The sequence below is a fragment of the Neophocaena asiaeorientalis genome, unplaced genomic scaffold (assembly GCF_003031525.2).
Source record: "Neophocaena asiaeorientalis asiaeorientalis breed wild unplaced genomic scaffold, Neophocaena_asiaeorientalis_V1.1 scaffold100, whole genome shotgun sequence".
NCBI lineage: Eukaryota > Metazoa > Chordata > Mammalia > Artiodactyla > Phocoenidae > Neophocaena > Neophocaena asiaeorientalis.
In genome coordinates, this window is record NW_020173955.1 from 1,548,684 (window position 1) to 1,571,029 (window position 22,346).

Here is a 22,346-nt window from a genome sequence, read left to right on the forward strand (position 1 = left end):
GAGTGGAGACAGGATAGTCTCTTCAATAAATTGTGTTGGGAAAACTGGATAGCCACATGGAAAAGAATGAAACTAGACCTCTATCTTATACCATACAGAAAAATTAACTGAAGATGGATTAAAGACCTGAATGTAAGACCCGATATCTTAAAATTCCTAGAAAAAAACATAGGTGGTAGGCTCCTTGACGTCAATCTTGGAGATGATTTTTGACATCAAAAGCAAAGGCAACGAAAGTAAAAATAAACAAGTGGGACTACATCAAGCTAGAAAGCTCCTGCACAGCAAGGGAATCCACCAACAAAATGGAGAAGACATTTGCCAATCATATATCTGATAAGTCCAACATATAAACTCAATAACAACAACAAAAACTGATTAAAAATGGGCAGAGGATCAGAATAGACATTTTTCCAAAGAAGACATACAGATGGCCAACAGGCACATGAAAAGATGTTCAACATCACTAATAATAGGGAAATGCAAATCAAAACCACAATGAGATACCACCTCACACCTGTTAAAATGGCTATTATCAAAAAAAACTAGAAGTAACATTTATTGGAGAGGCTGTAGAGGAAAGGGAACCTTACACACTGTTGTTGGAACTATAAATTTGTATAGCCACTATGGAAAACAATATGGAGATTCCTCAAAAAATTAAGAGTAGAGCTACCATATGACCCAACTATTCCACTTCTGGGTATTTATCCAAAGAACATGAGAACAGTAATTTGAAAAGATAAATGCACCCCCATGTTCATTGCAGCATTATTTACCATAGCCAAGACATGGAAACAACCTGAGTATCCATTGATGGATGAATGCATATAGATGATGTGTTATATTTATACAATGGAATAATACCCTAAAAAAGAATGAAATCTTGCCCTGTGCAGCAACATGGATGAACCTTGAAGGTATTTTGTTCAATGAAATAAATCAGATGGAATAAGACAAATACCCTGTAATTTTTACTCCTATGTGGAATCTAAAAAACATTAACAAAGGAATAAACAAAATAAAACAATAGCAAACTCATAGATACAGAGATCAGATTAGTGGTTACCAGAGAGGAAGGGGATTAGGGGTTGGGTGAAATGGCTGAAAGGGGCAACTGTATGGTGATGTATGGTAACTAGACTTGTGGTGGTGATCACTTTGTAGTGTGTAAGATGTCGAATTTTAATGCTGTACACCTGGAACTCATATAATAAAAGTTCTTTATTTTAGATTTGTGTATGTTTTTAATTTTACATATATTCTTGTGTTTTGTTTTTAAACATTACATATAATCTTTTATATTTATCCAGTAATAAAAACAATTTAAAACCAAAAATGTTCAACATCATTTTCAGCATAAGACTTTTATTTAGTAATATACATTCAGAGAAAAATTCTGAGAGACAACAAAATGTTACTAATAGCTGTCTCCGAAGAGTGGAAATACCGGAAATTAAATTTTTTTGTTCTTTCCTTATTTTCTCAATTTTATACAGTGAACATATTACTTTTATAATCAAGAAACCAAATTATATTGAAATATGTATAAATATGATAGAAAAAAGGAAATGAATGCTCTGACCAAAGACAGTAGTGCACAAAGGCCCCAGGGGGCAGTAAGATCTTCTGCCCCAACTGGATCTTCAGCAGAGCTATCTATTCTCTCTGCTGGGGGTATTCTTCTCTTTGAACCCGTGTGCAGTCATACTTCTTCAGGGCACAGCTTTAGTAAGTCACCTAGAGAAGCCTTCCCTGCCATTTAGACTAAGTTAGTAACCCTCTTACATGCTCTCATTATGCTTGACATTTAAAGTTTTTTTTTGTGTGTGGTATGTGCGCCTCTCACTGCTGTGGCCTCTCCCGTTGCGGAGCACAGGCTCCGGATGTGCAGGCTCAGCGGCCATGGCTCACGGGCCCAGCCGCTCCGCGGCATGTGGGATCCTCCTGGACCGGGGCACGAGCCTGCGTCCTCTGCATCGGCAGGCAGACTCTCAACCGCTGCGCCACCAGGGAAGCCCCTAAAGTATTTTTTGAATTGAGGTCTAATTGACTTATTATAGTAGTTTCTGGTGTACAGCATGACGATTTGATAAGTCTAGTTAACATCCATCACCTTACATGGTTACAAACGTTTTTTCTTGCGATAGGAACTTTTAATATTTACTGTCTTAGCAACTTTCAAATATGCAATACATTATTATTAACTATAGTCTCCATGCTGTACATGATATCCCCATGACTTGTTTATTTTATAACTGGAAGTTTGTACCTTTTGACCCCCTTCACCCATTTCACCCACCTTCCCCTTCACCCTCCTGACTCTGACAACCAATCTGTTCCCTGTATCTGTGAGCTTGTGTTTTGTTTGTTTGTTTTTAAGATTCTGCATATGGCATTTGTCTTTCTCTGACTTATTTCACTTAGCATAATGCCCTCAAGGTCCATTCAAGATGTCACAAATGGTAGGATTTCATTCTTCTGATGGCTTAGTAGTATTACATTGTATATATATACCACGTCTTCTTTATCCATTCATCCATCAATGGACACTTAGATCTTGGCTATTGTAGATAATTCTGCAATGAACATGATATAATGGTACCTATATCTTTTTGAATTAGTGTTTTCATGTTCTTTGGATAAATACCCAGAGGTGAAGTTGCTGCATCACATGATAGTTCTATTTTTGAGAAACCTCCATACTGTTTTCCATAGTGAGTGCACCGATTTGCATTCCCACCAGCAGTGCTGAAGAGTTCCCTATTCCCCACATCCTCGCCAACACTTGTTATTTCTTGTCTTTTTGATAAATGCTATTCTAATTTGAAGTAATCACAAACTTTTACAGAAAACTTGTTAGTACAGAGAATTTTTTTTCTTGAACCATTTTAGAGTAAGTTTCAGATCTGATGCCTCACCACCCCCAAATACTTTAGTGTGTATTTCCTATAGAAAATGTGTTGTCCCACATCATCTATATAACCATCAAAATCAAGAAATTAACAATGATAATAGTACTACCATCTAATACTCAGAGTTTCACCAATTGTTCCTCCAGTGTCATTTTTTATAGCAAATGGTTCTCGTTCAGAATTACTTGGGTTTTTTTAGTAAAAGAAGGTGTGAAGAATGAAAAATACTGAAAAGAGTTATGTGTGATCAGGATTTTCTAAGACTGGATTGAATTTAGATGGGTAAATGGATTTTGTTAGGAATGGGCTAGAACAAGACTGGGTTTGGTTTCTCCCTCCAAAGTATTCTTGAAATTCTGCTTTTGACAACAGATTGTGAGTTTCTTTGCCTTTAAGTGACTTGTATTTGCTTTTGAGATCTTTTGTAACTTTGGTTAAGGAATAAGTATTGTCTCACAGTGACCTATGATCTTATTTGACCAAGTGTTTTAAAACTTTTTGACAAACTTCCCAAATACTTTTGTTTCTTTTGATTTCCAGCTAACTTTGGGGTACTTTAGAGGTCCCCTGAGGTATCTTAAAGAGAAATATTTAACTAGGATTATTTGGTATGTTAAGTTAAATGTAATCATTTGGAATTCTGGTTATTATAACCAAGTTTCTTTATTGATTACAGTATAATCAGATGTTTAACCATGGCTTTTAAGTCCTTTGTCATTTATAGATATTTTAGTACTCTGATGCTGTTACAAAAAGTGCTTCATCATCAAGATTCATAGAAAGGCTATGGAAGCAGTTACAACAGTTCCACACCAATATGATGGCTATGCGAGGATTACAGCCCATACTGACTTAAAACAAGGAGCTGTCCTGCCTCTGGGGCCCCTAGATCAGGCATCCAGAGATTTTTACTCCCTGACAGGCAGGGTCGACACCCCCCACTCAGCTCTGAAGCAGTTACAGAAGACGGACGATTGCCCTTCTGCTCTCATAAGAATATGGGAGTAAAATATCTGAGGGGGGAATGAAACAGGAGGGAAGGAGGCAGGGCACAACCTTTGAAAGAATGACATAGCCCGAGGACATGACATAAACTGATTAGAACCAAATGGGTCCAAGATGGTGGACAAGTCGACTTCCACTAGACCTTAAGCCTCAGTATACCTCACTTAACACATCAGCATGCTAAATGACACGCCCACAGGTGTCATGACAGTTCCAAGATCAACCATAAGGATCAAAAAAGTGGGTGGTGGCCCAATTCCTGGAAATCCCCACCCCTTCCTGAAATAGCTGCAATAAGCCTCCCACTCATTAGCCTATGAGATTACCCACCCCTATAAAAACTGACAACCCCATACCCTGGTGCCTTTCTCACCTTCTGAGATGGCCCACACTGTCTGTGGAGTGTGTTTCTGTCTAAATAAATCCACTTCTTACCTAAAAAAAAAAAAAAGAAAAAGAAAAAAAGACATGTTACATTTAGTTATCGTGTCTCTTTATGCTCTTTAATTCTGGAACAAATTTTTCATCCTTTTGATTTTTTTAAATTTATTTTTTAACTTTTGTGACTTTAACACTTTTGAAGATTTTTTTTACCACTCATTTTGTAGTATGTCCCTAAATTTAGATCATTGAAGTTTCCTCATAAGTAGGTTCAAATTATGCATATCTGGTGGGAATATTCCAGAAGTGATGCTGTGTTCTCAATGCATCCTAACAGGCAGTGCACAATTTCAATTCGTGTCTTTATTGATGATGTTCATGATCACTTGGTTAAGGTGATGTCTGCTAGGCTTCTCCACTGCAAAGTTACTTTCTTCTTTGGAATTAATTAGTATTTTGTAAGGGAGATACCTTGAAAATATGTGAATATCTTATTCCTCATTAAACTTTAAATATATTTTAAATTTATTTTATCCCTGTGGGCTCAGGTACTGTTTTAGTCAATGATTTTAATCCATTAGTACCATTATTCATTTTGATGTTTAAGTTGTCCCTGATGTGGCCAGTGGGACCCCTTGCAAGCTGGCTTCTCTGTCTTTGTGCCATGTCCCTGTCAATATTTGAGCATTTCCATTCTTTCTGGCACAACAGATCTTTCAGGCTCTTATTATACTTTCCCTTCCTCAGTGCTGGAATCAGCCAATTCTCTAAGGAGCTTGGTTCCTTTTAGAGGAGAATAGTATCTAGAAGCCAAGGTGTGCTTTAGGTGCACTCATTGCTCTTGGAGTATCACTGCTCCCAGGTACTCTCAGTGGCCAGAGCTTAGGGAATGTATGTATGTATGCATACACACATACTTGCATCCACATTCACTTCTGTATCTCAATATATTGAAAACCATGAGTTCATACCAGTACCTCAAATTCTAATCTATCACCACAGGGTTCATTCTAATGTTCTCTCTTTTTATATTTGTACTTCTCTCTCACTGGGAAAGCTGACGCTTCCTATCTTTATTTTATTTACTTAAAATCACCCTGTATGCAGACAGTCTTCTGTCTCTGTGACAGTTCCCTTCCCTGCATGGATGTCCTTCTCACCCCGTGTACGTTCTGACACACTATGTTGGGCTGCCCCTGTATGTGGATGTCCTCCTCACTTTATTCGGCCTCTAACACCCAAGACGAGGCCATTGCTCCTGTGAATGTGCTTCTCACCCTGCTAGGGTTCTGACATACTATGTCAGGCTGACTTTCCCTATGGACACCTTCCTCATCCAGCTTAGGCTCTGGCATTCCATGGGAGGTGGGTCTTACGTGGATGCCTTTCTATTCCTGCTTCGGTTTTAAGAGCCCCACTCTGGGCCAGATGCAGTAGGTCAGACTTGTGCATAGAATTCAGGACCCCTTATTATCCTCATAGTTCTATTCTAGAGTTGTAATACGTGGATGCATGGAATATTCATTATGTACACATATTATGTACACAGGATATGGCCTGTGTACATAATGCATATGGTTCTTGGATTTTTTAAAGAATCTTTTTATTAAAAGTATTACATATATATTGAAAAGTGTAAAGATTATAAAGATATGTTTTGAACTATCAAAAAGTGAACACACCCATAAAATCTTCACCCAGGTCAAGAAATAAAATATTATCAGTACCCTAGGAGCCATACTCATGACCTTTCCCTGGTACTCCTTATTAGGTATCTTCAATATAACCAACAGAAATAAACTGCATTCTTTATATGTCCCAATTAGTGGCATGATGAATAAAATAGAGCTTCAGTAAGTACGCATGATTGACTATTTTGAAAAACTGTATTTGAAAAGTTAATTATAGCTTTTTTGAGGAAGCTTTATCATTCAGTTTGAGAAAGTTTGGAGCAGTCAGTCACTAGGGGGCAGCCTGCACTGCTTCCTTTTCTTTAGAAATAGTTGTATCCTTTTGTTAGTAACTAGAATTATTTTGCATGGAAGGAAACAAATGTTATTTCAAAGAAAGAAATATTTCACTATTCACAGATAGGAAGAAAGTGGACACAATTATTTTGTTCTCCTGTAATTCAACTGCAGGAACGGATTCCATGGTCAAATCACTCTCAGCATCTTGGAAGCCTAGCTTTGCTTTTGTGACCCCAGCAGAGCATCCGAATTGGAATGGTTTGGAAGGTTTTTTGAATCTAAACAAGCTTCAGATAATTTATCCACACCTTCTTCTAAACCTTTCTTTTCTGCAGATTTCTCCCAAATACCGTACTAGACTCGAGTTAAATTAGAGAAGAGAAAGCCACAGCTCAGAATTCTATCCACTGATTTCATTTCGCCTTGCTTAGTGGTAGTTTCTTTTGGTAGCACCCTGTGAAAAATATCAGAGGAAGTGTGAGAGAAAAAAGTTGGTCTTCCTTGGCGTCAATTCTTTACCACTTCTTTCCTCTTGCCATTCTAGTTTTGTGTATTTCTTTTCTAACTGGACTGATAAACTATCCAGTTCCTGAATATCCCTAGAATAGATAAACCCATGTCCACATACTTTTGAAGTATTTTATTTCCAGTAACATAAAGAGATTGTTTCTGCCTTCCTCCCTGCCCTACTGACCCTGCTGTACAGTATGGGTTGGCTTCTTATTCTCCATAACTTTTTACCATAATCTAATGTCATTTCTTCCTTTCTACAGATAGAGACATCGGGATCTACCAGTATTATGACAAGAAAGAGCCACCAGGTAAAGTATCTGTTCTACTAAAGTGATTTTTATAAACTTTGTATTCTAAACTGTAAAATACTGACTTGAAAACTCTGTTTTTATGAGTCTTAGATGAATTCTAGAATTTCAAGAAAGGTTACTCCAGTTCTTCAGAAAAATGCTGAGGTTGATTTCTATATAAAATAAAGCAATATTGAGAAAATGCTATAGCAGAACCTGAAAATTTTCATTTTACTGCTGATTAGACTGATAACTGGACAGTCTATTCTCGTTTATTTATCAGTGTCCCAGTAGAGGGCATTGTTAATGCATGGGTCCCACTGATGCTGGCCTCCCGGATCCTCACCTGATATCTGAAATAGGCATTTCTGAGTGAGTGATCAATTTTCTTTATCTGATTAATCCTGTTAATCCCAGAAGTTTCATGATGGGCCAAAAGGTCTTTCTAGCTAGAGTTACTTCCTGTTTTGGTCTCTGTTGAAGTGAGGCTTGTGTGGGCATCCTGTGTGCTTAGCTTGGTGGCTAATAGGCTGACTTCATGGTTCTGATGACAGACTGAAGCAGCTTCTGTTCTGGGCTCAGTTGCAGTTCTGTTCCCTATCTGATGAGATTGCAAACTCAGGATATTGGCCCACCTGTTGTGCTTTGTAAGCCTTTTCACTACAAATTTAGGAAATCTTCTATGAAATGAAAACATCCATATTATGGCATTTTTCAACTGCCTTTTTTAAAGTTTGGCATATTTTATTAATCTCAATAGCATGTATAAATAATTATTTATGCACATATAAAAATACAAAGTATTATAATAAAAATAATTTCCCCTTTTTTTTTTTTTAACATCTCTCCGCTGCCACAATATCAGCAACAGAGCATGGTAACTTAGAAGAAAAGCAGAAGCTGGCAGAATGTAAGTTTTACTTTATATTTTTTTGGAATTATTATAAAACTGGAATTTTAATATCCCTGAAAATTCAGCCTTAAAACATATTTTAAGCTTTCTGTGCAAATAGAAAATGTTATTCCTTACAAATTTCTTATAAATTCCCATTGTTTAGGTACATAAACGTGAATAAGAATCATATTGTTAGGAATTTTTCGTTTAGACCAATGAAATCTCTGTCCATTGTTTGGTGAGATATATGCTTCTGTAAACACAAACTTTCTTAATGAACCATATTTATATTATTTAATATATTTAAAAAGTGTGCCATGCTTAAATTCTGATAGCATTTTATTATCCATATTATGCCTAAATTATTAATATGTTTTACCCATTGTAGGAGAATAAGATTTGTAATTATCAGTATTAGCATTTTATTCTCTTTAGTCTTTCCTGTTTTCAAATATATAAACGTGTTATATATGTAATATGGGTACAGTATAATGTGGTTAAAATATGACTGTTTTATTTGGAATATAGGTGGAGCTGAATATCCTACTTATTCTCATTTTAAATGATCAAGCTAACATTTAATTTTTAAAAATACTGTATTAGTACCTGCAACAGAGATTTAAAACTTTTTACATATGCTCTGCACATCATAAATTATGTTTATAGAATGTCATTAATTTGCTTTAATAAGATAATAGCAATTCTATAAAAATTTAAATGCCTATATATACTGTATATTATATGTACATACACACAAAACACATGTACACACGCATTTAGAATTATTATTTAGGAGAATTCAGAGATGAATTCGTTTTTGTGATGAAATAGATATCATTATAATGAATTTAATATTCTGTTAATTCTTTTAAACAGAACTATTTTTAATTTGTCTTAGGCTAACATTGAGACTCTACTAAATAATTTTATCTTTTAATTTAAAACAAAACAAAGGCTTATCATTATTGAATTGTGGTGTAGATTTTAAAGAGAATTATTTTAAATAGAAAAGAGCACTGTTAGTGTCTAATCTGTTAAAACTTGGATTTCCCTCAAATTTGTCCTTAGTTTAAATGTGTGATGCTTAATTTTAAATTCATTTTCTCTGTGTTATTTTTTAAATTTTATTTCTTTCCTCAGTATATTCATTTACTCATAGGAATTTTCAGATCTGATAAGGCTACTTGCACAGTTTGGAATTTCTTTCGGATTGACTCTTTATTTATATGAAAATGTTACTTCTGTGGTAAAGAGTGGGTCATTTACTGTTAAGTGCTAGATTCACAGGCCTAGGAAACTTTCCCAGGGATTCTCCGAGCCTTGTTAGTTGTCATCATAAAATTTTGATCAGGGAGATTGTTTTGTGGTAAAAATCCTGTTTTTATGACAGAGCCTTTCAAAAACTGTCATTTGATGATGGAAGTGAAGCCTACTTCCTTTCAGTTAAGGAGGTGTTTTATTTTAATCTCCTAAGGCACATTGCTAAGCAGAGTTTCCTTTTTAAACCACGTTTAACTGACTATAGTACACGTTTTGTTTGCCAGCACGAGATTTTCCATGGACGCTCAAAAACAGACGCCCAGAAAAACTTCGAGACTCACTCAAGGAGTTGGAGGTATCTTTCCAGAAGTTTCAAAAATGGCAACAAACAAATCTGTTTTAAAACATCTTTCAACAGCTTTAATTTTCATAAAGGATCAACTCTCCTGGTGATGATAGCTTTGCTTTTGTCCAGTGAGGAGTTCCAAAACAGTTGCATCTTTGTGAGGCATGCTGATCTTTTTTTTTGCTTGCAAATCAGAAGCACTTTAACTGGTAACGACAATGTGTATAGCCAACTGCACTCTCTTTTTCTGTTTCCTTCAGGAGCTGATGCAAAATAGTCAGTGTGTGCTGAGCAAATGGAAGAACAAATATATCTGTCAGGTAAAAAGGTTTGACATGCTTTCGCAGTGTTTAACCAGTGGAGCTGAAAACTATGCAGTAATTGGTATTCTTGTGTTATGATAGGTAATGGACAAAAACTTTTTAGGAACAGGTATTTCATAGTTTGAATTCTAGTCATTCTAGAACTAACATTAGACAGATTGACTCAGGCTACCTCATTAATCAGTATAGTTGTACTGACACTATAAGCACTAGTAACAGTCTTTTCCGATGGTATTTTTTGTTTGTCATAGATTTAATCATATTTATGAATGAAGGTAAAACCATAGGACAAAAGGTATTTTGACCACTCTTGTAAGCACTTGTGAACACCATGCTTATGGAAATCAACAAGCAGACTAGAGTTAGACCTAACAAAACAAGACATTTGCTCTTACTTTTTGAACCTTCTAAACTGTACTGTTTAATATGGTAGCTGGTAGTCACCTGTGGCTATTTAAATATAAATTTAAACTAATTAAAATTAAAAATTCAGTTCCTCAGTTGCACTACCCACATTTTAAGTGCTCAGTAACCACATGTTATCATATGGACAATATATATACAGAGCATTTCCATCAGAGAAAGTTCTTCTGTACAGCACTATTAGAGCCTGGACAAGGTGAGCTACATGTTGAATGGGTCTAGATTCAGGACATAATAATCACTTGTCCATTGATCATAAAATAATCGACAGATATCTCAGCTGTGTCAGTAGGCTTAAAAAATGCTATTTGCCTAGAAAAATTTTACTCGCTTATGATAAAACGAATCATTAGTAATATTCTACTCCTACATGTAGTTGAAGTTACATCAGTACTAATAATTATAACTGTTTTATGGAATTAAATATCCTGTATCAATTTAAATTCTTACTTGCTTACAATGTGATTCACGAATTTTAGGTCTAACTACTCTTGTTTGAAGTTTAGACCCATGGCTCTATCCATAAATCTACCACATTGAATTTGTAGTAATTATAAACTTGTGTTAATATACTATTTGAATATAGATCTCATTTTAGTGGACTCCGGTTTGTGCTCATTTTTTGTTTAGACTAGTCTACCTTTATTCATGAAAGTGACTTTAGTTACCTCCTCAACTGTCATAATTATTATTTTCCAGAGACTGTTTACAAGGTTGAATTAATATTTTTAGAACCATAATACTTCTTTTTTTTTAACATTTTTATTGGAGTATAATTGCTTTACAATGGTGTGTTAGTTTCTGCTTTATAACAAAGTGCATCAGTTATATATATACGTATATCCCCATATCTCCTTCCCCTTTCGTCTCCCTCCCACCCTCCCTATCCCACCCTTCTAGCTGGTCACAAAGCACCGAGCTGATCTCCCTGTGCTATGCTACTGCTTCCCACTAGCTATCTATTTTACGTTTGGTAGTGTATATATGTTCATATATACACTACCACTCTCTCACTTTGTCCCAGCTTACCCTTCCCCCTCCACGTGTCCTCAAGTCCATTCTCTAGTAGGTCTGTGTCTTTATTCCGTCTTGCCCCTAGGTTCTTCATGAGCTTTTTTTTTTTTTTTTTAGATTCCATATATATGTGTTAGCATACGGTATTTGGTTTTCTCTTTCTGACTTACTTCAGTCTGTATGACAGACTCTAGGTCCATCCACCTCACTACAAATAACTCAATTTCGTTTCTTTTTTAGAACCATAATACTTCTTAAATTAGACTTAGGATACTATTGAAAAGGATGGAATTATTTAAAAATTCATAATTTGTTTTCATAAAAATTTTAATCAGACTTTAAAACTTGAATACAAAATATACTCCAGAAAGTTTTAAACTTAGTACAACTCAAATTGTACTTCTCAATGCCATTACTCACTTTAAAAGCTGGTTCAAAATTATTTGACTGCAGGGGAAGCCTACCACCTATAGTAAGAGGTGTGTCTCATGGCCTCACCCTTATTGTTGCACAGGTAAGTTGGAACATGTCAGGCATCTGAAAATATGCAGTGGAGCATCTCAGTACACAATCCGTTTTAAATAGACTTTATTGCATTTTAATTTAATAAGCAGGTTTGTGTGCATGTGTGTATGGGAGAGTATGAAGATGGATATTCCTCACTATTGAATTAATTCAACTCAGAAAAGGAATATGTGTGATAGAATATATACAAAATTACTTCCGTAATTTATAGGAAACTGAAAATACTGATTTCATAGGCTGTTGTACCAATGAGTCTGTGTTTAACATTTCCAGTGGAGCTTATCATTATGTTCTGTCATATTTTGTGCTTTATTTCTATGATTGATAAGATATGCCTTAAATAGACCTTTTAATACCAGCCCATTCTTGATGTGATATATTTCAACAAGATAACTTGACCTCCACCGTGTCCACAGGTCCAGGTTATTCCCCATATCTTTAGGGCCTTTGAAAGACCTCCTAACATTATCCATCCACTACCACAGTTTCTAGACAGGACTATTAGCTAGGTCTTCTAAAAATATGAATATGTGTGTTATTCTTAAAGATATCTAATATGACAGAAAATTAAAAATTTGGTGCTCAAGCTAAATTTTCATAAGGCTCCCCTTAGCCTTTTGTTAGCTGCAAAATCAGTACATCATCTCTACAGGCTCCCATAGGGTCCCCCTTTTGTACATCATCCAGTGTGGTAACTCTAAAGGTAACATATGCTTTCATTTCTATTAGTAATTTTCCCCATATATTTAACCCTAAAATGGCAGCCATTGATCACACGTAAAGTTCTCTAATTCTTAGAAAAGAAGTGAAAAAAGTTCCTCAGTATCTTGGTGCTAACATAGTTAGACTCTTCAGTTTTTGACTGTGCCATTCCTTAACTAATGTAAATCTTTTATCCCCCCCTCAAAAAGGGGCAGCTTTAGGCTATATGGAATTTATCTTGGTTGTCTTCTTTTTAAGGGATCCTTATTTCTTCAAAAGGTTCAGTTGTTCAGGAATTAGCAATGCAACTACAACAACATAAAGAATTTCAGAGGATGCAATCTGAGCCTGGATTTTTCCCTCTGTTGAATAACAAGGTTTTTTTTTGATAGGTTATCATCAGTATCAAAGCTTAATTCATGTTGTTGATTCAGTGATTCAATGACCTGTAAATTGTACCATTTAAAAAAAATTTCATTTGTAAATTCAGAGCAGTTTATAAATCAAGACTTACCTATACATATGTTCTATATGAAAACTTTCTTTTGAAGTTGGTTTTTCAGACTGTACCTGTTACTAGTTTGAAATGAATTAAAAGTGTATCACATATATTTCTCACTGTTTTTTTGATCTCCTAAAATTATTTTATTATGAGAAAGTATTTAATAATTTTCTGCTTTGAATTTCTTAAACCATTTTCCAAACTGTTCTTAGCGAATAATAGTTTCAGCATTAAGATACTATTAAATTGTACACTGCTGTGGTGGAATATTTTAATTCCTTAAATTGTGCTTCAAGTCACATTCATATTTGCAGATTACTGCATAATTAGTTAAAAGCAATATTATCATTAAGATAGATGTAACTTCATATATATTGATTTTAGATTAAATTATTTAAATCATATATGTACATTTGAGCATAAAAGTATGATATAGTCATCTTTACCCTGATCTCTTTCTATACTTATTTGACATTTCCAGATGCAATTTTAAAATGCCAAGAAAAGATAGTTTTCTTTTTAAATTCTTGTAATGAATTACTTGACAGTCTATGTAAAAGTAGAGATTATTTTCCAAGCATATCACAGATAAACTGTGACCTTAAGGAACTTATTTTATTATAACTTCCTCAGTTGTATAATGAATAGCATCGTTACCTGATCTTTCACCAAACTATGTGAAAATCAGTTTCGATTTCCTCATAAAATAATAATTGACAAACCATGGTTTTAAGTTACAACTATTAGTAATAGCATATTATTTATACAAAACCCATCACACAGTATTTACTGACTGCCACCATTGCAGGAGGCACTAAAGATGTGTAAAGTGTGGGCTGAGTTGCCAGTATAACCTAGTCAAGGAAAACAGACATGTAAAATCACTAGGACACTAGTGAGTGCTAAGTTGTATGACACCAAGTTAAAAAGGTAATAAGAATTTAGAGAAAGCACAGAGATTAGCCTGGCAGTGGGATGTAGGCTAAAACATGAAAACCAGAGGTGATTTCTACAAAGAACAAATGAAATGGGATAATTATTTTCTGGAAACACCAAACTAGGGGGTTTCTGGACTTGAAGATTCTAAGCACAGAGCAGAAGTAAGGTGGCTAGACTGAAAATAAGGGGATTAAGTAAGAGTCTGTATCTGGAATGGTGAGATCTTCCCCAACTCCTTACCTGCTCCAGCACCGAGGCTATATCTCAATGTAACTTATTTAGAAGACCCTTCTCTGACAAAATAGATTATTACTCCCAGAGCAAAGCCTATGGATACTGATATTTGGTAGTTCCCTTTGAAAATATAGATGTGCCAACAAATCTCCTTACAGTGAAGCCCAAGTTAACAAGCCTCCTTGTACGCACCAAGCTTCCAATCAATTTTTTGGAGACTCACTTTTAAATATAACCAGGGATGGGAATGTAAATTGGTACAACCACTATGGAGAGCGGCATGGGGGTTCCTTAGAAAACTAAAAATAGAACTACCATATGACCCAGCACTCCCACTACTGGGCATATACCCTGAGAAAACCATAATTCAAAAAGAGACATGTACCACAGTGTTCATTGCAGCACTGTTTACAATAGCCAGGACATGGAAGCAACCTAAATGTCCAACAGATGAATGGATAAAGAAGATATGGCACATATATACAATGGAATATTACTCAGCCATAAAAAAGAAATGAAATTGAGTTATTTGTAGTGAGGTGGATGGGCTCAGAGTCTGTCATACAGAGTGAAGTAAGTCAGAAAGAGTAAAACAAATACCATTTGCTAACGCATATATGTGGAATCTAAAAAAATAATAGTACTGATGAACCTAGTGGCCAGGCAGGAATAAAGACGTAGACATAGAGAATGGACTTCAGGACGCTGAGGAGGGGAGGGGGAAGCTGGGGTGAAGTGAGAGTAGCATCGACATATATACACTACCAAGTGTAAAATAGGTAGCTAGTGGGAAGCAGCTGCATAGCACAGGGAGATCAGCTCGATGCTTTGCGACAACCTAGAGGGGTGGGATAGGGAGGGTGGGAGGGGGCTCAAGAGGGAGGGGATATGGGGATATATGTATGCATATGGCTGATTGATTTTGTTGTACAAAAGAAACTAACACAGTGTTGTGAAGCAATTATACTCCAATAAAGATCTTTTAAAAAAATAAATATAACCAGGGAGCCAGAGATCCACAGTACTTTCAAGGAAATCTCCATCTGTAAATCTAAGATCTATGAGTCTGAGACTAAAACAAACAGAAAAGAAAAAGAATCAGGGACAGTACAATAAACAGAACTAAATTCAGGGAATTAAAATTAATCCCCACAGAGAAATAAGAGAAGTTCTTGCATCTTTGAAACAAGAATAGGATGCTATTTTTGAAAAAGGAATACTCAGGAAAAAGGAAAGGAGCTCTTGAGAATTAAAAATATGACAGCATAGGGGCTTCCCTGGTGGCACAGTGGTCAAGAATCCACCTGCCAATGCAGGGGACACGGGTTTGAGCCCTAGTCCAGGAAGATCTCACATGCTGCGGAGCAGCTAAGCCCACGTGCCACAACTACTGAGTCTGTGCTCTAGAGCCCGTGAGCCACAACTACTGAGCCTGTGTGCCACAACTACTGAAGCCCACGTGCCTAGAGCCCGTGTTCCGTAACGAGAAGCCACTGCAGTGGGAAGCCTGTGCACTGCAACGAAGAGTAGCCCCTGCTCGCTGCAACTAGAGAAGGCCCACGCACAGCAACAAGACCCAACGCAGCCAAAAATAAAAATGAATTTTAAAAATATGACAGCATTGGTAGAAGAATTAATAGAAGAATTGAACGATAAAGTTAAAATATCCCTATAATGCAGAACAGAGTGTACTAAAGGCCATAGTGAACAATAGGCAATAGAAGGTAAGAAGATTAGAGCATCAGGCCAGAAGGTCCAATATCTTACTAATGATAGAAAACAGGAGGGAAGAAACAAACAAACAACATATAATAGAAGAAAATTTCCCATAACTGGAGGATGTTTGTTTCCAGTTTGAAAGGACCCAGTGGTTGAAAAAAAGACTAATACCAAGACATATTTTGTGAATTTTAGAAAACCAAAGTTAAAGAGAAGATCCAGAAAGCTTTTGCAGTGAAAAAAAAAAGAAAAATAAGATACATAGAAAGGAATGGGAATCAGACTTCTCAACAGCAATACAAGGAGTTAGAAGACTGTGGAATCATGCCTTCAAAATTCTGAAGGGAAGAGCTTTTAGCCTAGAATTCTGTGTCTAGAATTCTAAATTGTCTTTCAAGCAAGGACACTTTCAAGCTAGTTAGCTCTCAAAAAATCTTACTTACCTGCCATGGACTTTTTCTCAGGAGGTTATTGGAAGATGTGCTGCCCTAAAGCAGTAGAGTGAACCAAGAAGCAAGATTTCTTAGGATCCAGGAAACAGAGGATCTTACACAGGAAAGAAATGAGGAGAAATCTTAGGATGACTGTGCCTTAGGCCTAGGTAGCAGCTGGTCCAAATTGGGGCAGGGGACAGAAGGTTCTCCTAGGGATATTGGAGGGAGGGAAGAAAAGGAACTGATAGATCTGATATCTAGTCTGATCTAGGAGAATTAATAATAATATTTAATAAGATAATAAAAGATATAGGATAAATAAATTTTACTGAAAAAAAATCAGTAGGTAATGACTAAATCAAGAAATAACATATGGAAGACATTGCTAGTTGCTTGTCCAGTATCCATTTTTCTTTATGAACAGACCCTATTGTTCAGAGTGGCAAAATGCAGCAATTCTGGCCAAAGTAAGCAGAGGTTCCTGGTAGGACTTACAAGAAAGCTTACTTTTTTTAAGTCATATTTTTGTACAGCATTTAAAAATCAGAATTAATGCCCCTCAGAAGACCTATAATGAGCAAAATATCAGAATTTTAAATAAGTATTGCACTGTTTTACTGACTCTTCCTGTTGCCTCGGGCTTCCAGCGGCTCCACAAAGCCCTGCCGTTCACTGCCTGCTATGAGGGCAGAGTAGGTTGTTCAAACTAGTGGTATTATTCTCCATAGACCACTGCCCTTATCCAAAAATATGTCTTCCCCAGGCTGAGGCATTTGAAATTCCTCTAAAAAAGCAAAATATTGTAGGAATATTGCATACTTTAAATGTATTTTTACATATAAAATACATGTACTTATTTTATATATATATATAATGTCACACCATACTCAATTGGGATGTGGCTTTTCAGCTTCTGTGCTTCCAGTCTGGATCTGAAATATTCCTGAAGGGACAGGGCCCTGCTTTTGACCATTCTTTCACTCAAGGCATATATATATAGTGCCGAGTATATGCCAAATAGAATTCTCATTGCTAGGGATGCCAGTGAAAAAAACAGACAAAAATGACCATTATTCCTGTTCCCCTGTAGCTTAAGTTTCATTAGGGTAGACAGTCAAGAAGGGATCGATAAGTAAAATTTAGAGTATGTAAGAAAGTAATAACTGTTAAGAGAAAAATAAAGCAAGAAAAATAGGAAGTATATGTGGGGGATGGTAGGGCAGGATGGGCCTGATATCTGGTGACCAGGAAAGACCTCGTGTGATTAAGACATAAAGGAGCAAGCCGTGGAAGGTATCTGGAGAAGAGGGTTCCAGGCAGGTACAGAGGCCCTGAGATGGAAGTATACGTGGCATGTTTGAAAAACATCAAAGAGTTGATCTGATTGGAGTGGGATGAGCAAGGAGAAGAGTAGTAGGAATTAAGATCAGAGAGAAAATGAGGCACTAGTTATATAAGGGCCTTCCAGGCCTTTGAAGGGCTTGGCTCTTACTCTAAGTGAGATGGGAAACCCTTTGGGGCTTTTGAGCAGAGGAGGAGCTTGATCTGATTTACTTTTTAATTGGATAACTCTAGGTATTGTGATGCGAACACATTGAAGGAAATGAAGATCAAGTCAGGGCAATTAGTTAGAAGGCTGCTACCATACTCCAGGTGAACAGCCATAACGGTGGTTTTGACCGCGTGGAGCGGTTAAGTGGTGAAAAGTGGCCAGATTCTGCTGATGGATCAGATGTGGAATATAGGAGAAATTTCTGAGCAACTGGAAGAATGGCCATTTACTGAGATGGCGAAGACTGAGAAGAGACATTTTTGAGGGAAATATCAGGAGCTCAGTTTTTGACGTCAGTGTTTGAAATGCCTATTAGATATTCAAGTAGAGAAGTCAGTAGACAATTGGTTATAGAAATGTGTAGTTTAGAGAAGGGCCTGGGCTGGAGAGAGAAGTTTGGGAGGCAGCAACAGAGATGGTATTGAAGCCAAGAAATCAGTGAAGAGCACCAAGGGAGTGAGTGTAGATAGAGAACTAGAGGAGGCAGAAGGGCGGAGCTCTGGGGTGCTCCAGCATTGGGGATTGGAGAGAGAGAAAGGGAGAGATGGAGAAAGGAGACGAATAAGGAGTAGCCAGAGAGGTAGAGCACACTGAAGGGAATGTGGTGCCCTGGAAACTAGGTTTCAGGAAGAAAGTTGAGTGTTGCTGGTATGTAGCATACCAGTAACAGTTGCCTGAGATTGACTATCGGATGGAGTAGCATGGAAGTCATTTGTGACCTAGATTAGAGCAGGGTCCATAGATGGTATGGGCAGAAGCCTGACTGGAATGTATTTAAGGGAAAATAGGAGGAGAGAAATTAGGGCTTTACAACATCAGAAGGGATTACATTATAAAGGAAAATGGAGAAATAGGTCAGGAGCTTGAGAGAGAGGTGAGGTTAAAAGAGGTTTTTGGGACTTCCCTGGTGGCGCAGTGGTTGAGTCCGCCTGCCGATGCAGGGGACACGGGTTCGTGCCCCGGTCCGGGAAGATCCCACATGCTACGTAGCAGCTGGGCCCGTGAGCCATGGCCGCTGAGCCTGCGCGTCCGGAGCCTGTGCTCCGCAACGGGAGAGGCCCGCGTACCGCAAAAAAATAAAAAAATAAATTAAAAAAAGAGGTTTTTGTTTCTTTTTTTAGATGCAAGGAATAACATCTATTCCTGTTGGTAAGCTAATGGGAGTAGTACAGTCGATGCAGAAAAGGGAAGAATTAATTGCTGGAGTAATGTTAACCAAAAGCCACTTAATAAAGGGAAAGGGGATGAAAAGTAGGTTCCTGGTACCTGTTGATGTCATGGAGCTGTCTTTTCAGCCATGAACTGCTTAAGGCCACATTTCTTGTTCTGTGAGGAAGAACAAACTTCCATTCAGTTAAGTAATAACTTTTTTTTTTAAGGTTTCTATTACATGCACCTGAATGCAGTTCTAAGTGACACAACGTATTTAGAAATTTAGAAATATGGTAGAACCAGGAGAAATTACCAAGAGTTGAAATGGTTATATTTGAGAGTGGGATGAGAGGCTGTGGTGGGATAAGACAGTAAACAGCTGCTTTAATTCCAAGTATTCTTTGACATTTTAACAATTTATATGTGTATTTCTTTAATTGAAATACTTTTTTGTTTTTTTTTTTGTGGTATGCGGGCCTCTCACTGTTGTGGCCTCTCCTGTTGTGGAGCACAGGCTCTGGACGCGCAGGCTCAGTGGCCATGGCTCACGGGCCCAGCCGCTCTGCGGCATGTGGGATCTTCCCGGACCGGGGCACGAACCCGTGTCCTCTGCATCGGCAGGCGGACTCTCAACCACTGCGCCACCAGGGAAGCCCTGAAATACTTTTTAAACATGCCCAGAGTGCTTCTGAGAAGCAGATGTCAAGATAGTGCTAGAACAGCAAGTGATTTATGGGGAGATGGGAAAGATAAAGGGGAAGGAAGCAGGCAGGAGAGCCTTTTGACTGTGATGCTGGTCTGAGCCCTGAGCGATGAGGGGAAAGGACTGGGTATAAGGAGCCTCAGGCTGCAGCATGGTGCTCAGAAAATTTCAGCCACAGGAGAGTCCCTGAGTCAAAGTTGCTCATTAGAGGAGTCCCCTGTTGGACTAGTACCACACCATGCTCAACCATTGGCTAGTAGCCACCTAGGGAATATTTGGTCTTGGTCAGTCAACTGTGTTCCCAGCATTCGTTCCTCCTGAAGGAGCTCTGAGTGATGCATGCCCATGGCCGTCACCCCCACAAAGGTTTATATTAAGAATAAGAATGCGTATCTGTATGTTTGCATACACACAGTACTATACCTGAGTAATCTTAATGTTCAGCTAGCCAGTTTAATATCATGCCCTGATAATTACTCTTTTAGGGAAAAAAAATCATTCCTTTCCAGGAAAAATAGAAAATTTACATTGTATCTTGACTAATTCAATCCAAAGTTTGATGACCTATGATAATTCATCAATACATTAACTATTTACTCTTAAATATACAGTAATATATGGACCCAGTTTTAGAACACGGTTATGACACAAAGAAAATTTTTATCTTCTTCATAATAATGTGTCTTTGTGTCATCAATCAGCATTTCCTTCCTGTTCTTTTCATAAATGGTCCTTTCTTCTCTTTTATTGTTTTCATTTAAAAACATTTCTTTGAAGAAACTCATAATTCCCTGCCTCTGCCCTTGGCATTTGGGTCTAATAATGTTTTGGAAGCTTCAAGGTATTTTGCCACAAAGGAAACCAGTTCAGGACTATGAATTTCCTCCATATATCCAGTTATAGTTAATAGTAAATATGTTTAAAGCTAAATGAGTTCAAAATCTGAATAATCTAATGACTCTCATTGATTTTCGTGTGTATTTTACAAAATGGAAACAAACACATGCCAGACATGTATGTACTTTATAAAGGGAGAGTAAAGTTTTACATCGATAGCTAGCTAATGAGAAGACTTTTAGTGCATTATATTTTAGTCCTTGTACTTAATTTTTATATAAAAACTTAAAATATGACTTCAAACTTAGAACTTTGTATTAGATGCACAGTTTGGAATGTGCCAATTAGAAATGTACATATAAACTTAGTATATATGGTTGGGTGTGAGAACCCAGCAACTTTACATTCATGATATTTGAGAATATTGTTATAGATATGCCAAAATAGCTGGTAGAGAAAACACATCAAGTGCTTTTGCCAAATTGTGATTTATACCCCTTATTTTAAAAAATAAAGTTAAAAAATAAAACTATTAGGTTAGCATTTATACTGCTTAAGTGACTGAAATTAAAGGCAGCTGCAACTATGCTTCTTATAAAATAGTGTTGAATGTAAAATATTCACAGTGGCTTTCCACAGTGAAGTACCTATCATTTGGTAGTCCCCTTGGTCTAGGTAGAATCCTAGGTTGAATTGTGAGATCTCAGTTAACACTATGTGCCAAACATATAAATCTCTATCTGTATCCATCCTTCTGCCATAATAGAGGAATAATCTTTACTCCTGTTTAAAGCCAGGCATCCCACCTAGACCCACAGTTCTCAAACTGTGCACTGATGCACCCTGGGAATTGCAGTGAATTCACAGGAGTCCTGCAGGATATTTTAAAATTTCAGGAAAAACACAAGACTTCTGCTGGATTCTACACAAAGTAGCTCCAGGTAGAGCAGATTTTCAACATTAGAACACACTAACTTCCTTTGGGGGAGGTCATATCTATATGAAGCTGGTTTTTTAGAGCTTGCTGTGATAAAAAAGCAAGTACCACACAAGAATTAACATAGAACACAATGAGGGTAAGGGTTTCCAGTCTGATTCCAAGGTTTGAGAAGTTGTGTAGTGCCCAGCTTCTAATAGTGTACACATCCCATTAGTAAGTAATGTGGTTATTTAGGAATTAAATATATTTTTCTTTCAATCTCTGTGTATTATGTTTTCAAATGGCTACCAAGTTGTTGGGATATAAATACTTAAATTGTTTGAATTCTGTTATTTCTTTTGGACTAGGGGAGCCATAAAAATTTCTGAGACACAGAGGGTGCCATGAACTGAGAAAGTTTGGGAGCCTCTGGCATAGACTTGGATCCCATTCCCTCAGAACCCCACATGATTGTCCCTTCTCTTACTGGTGGAAAGTGTAAACTGCTCCATTCTTCTTGGTATCAAATCTTGGCTTATTAGCCGTGTGACTTTGGGGAAGTTACTTCACCTGTTTGTGTCAGAGTTCACTTAACTATAAAATGAATATAAAAATACCTAACTCATAGGTTTATTATAAGAATTAAGTAAGTTAACATACCTAAAATGCTTAGAAAGAGTTTTTGCCACAGATACCTGCTTTTTAAAAATAATCCTTTCTGTCAACTGGACCTTTCCAATAAACTTAAAAAATTTTTTTTAATGTTTATTTATTTATTTGGCTGTGTTGGGTC

At 36.9% G+C, this 22,346-nt stretch overlaps 1 protein-coding gene across 3 annotated transcripts in view; it reads left to right on the forward strand.

Moving 5' to 3' along the window:
* WDPCP (WD repeat containing planar cell polarity effector) overlaps positions 1 to 22,346 on the forward strand; it is a 350,773-nt gene that overhangs the window by 198,489 nt on the left and 129,938 nt on the right. For all 3 annotated transcript variants that reach the window (XM_024752967.1, XM_024752968.1, XM_024752966.1), the window contains 4 exons: positions 7,045 to 7,092; positions 7,940 to 7,984; positions 9,514 to 9,584; positions 9,836 to 9,895. In XM_024752967.1, the coding sequence (XP_024608735.1) occupies positions 7,045 to 7,092; positions 7,940 to 7,984; positions 9,514 to 9,584; positions 9,836 to 9,895 (224 nt within the window). The remainder of the gene's footprint in view (positions 1 to 7,044; positions 7,093 to 7,939; positions 7,985 to 9,513; positions 9,585 to 9,835; positions 9,896 to 22,346) is intronic.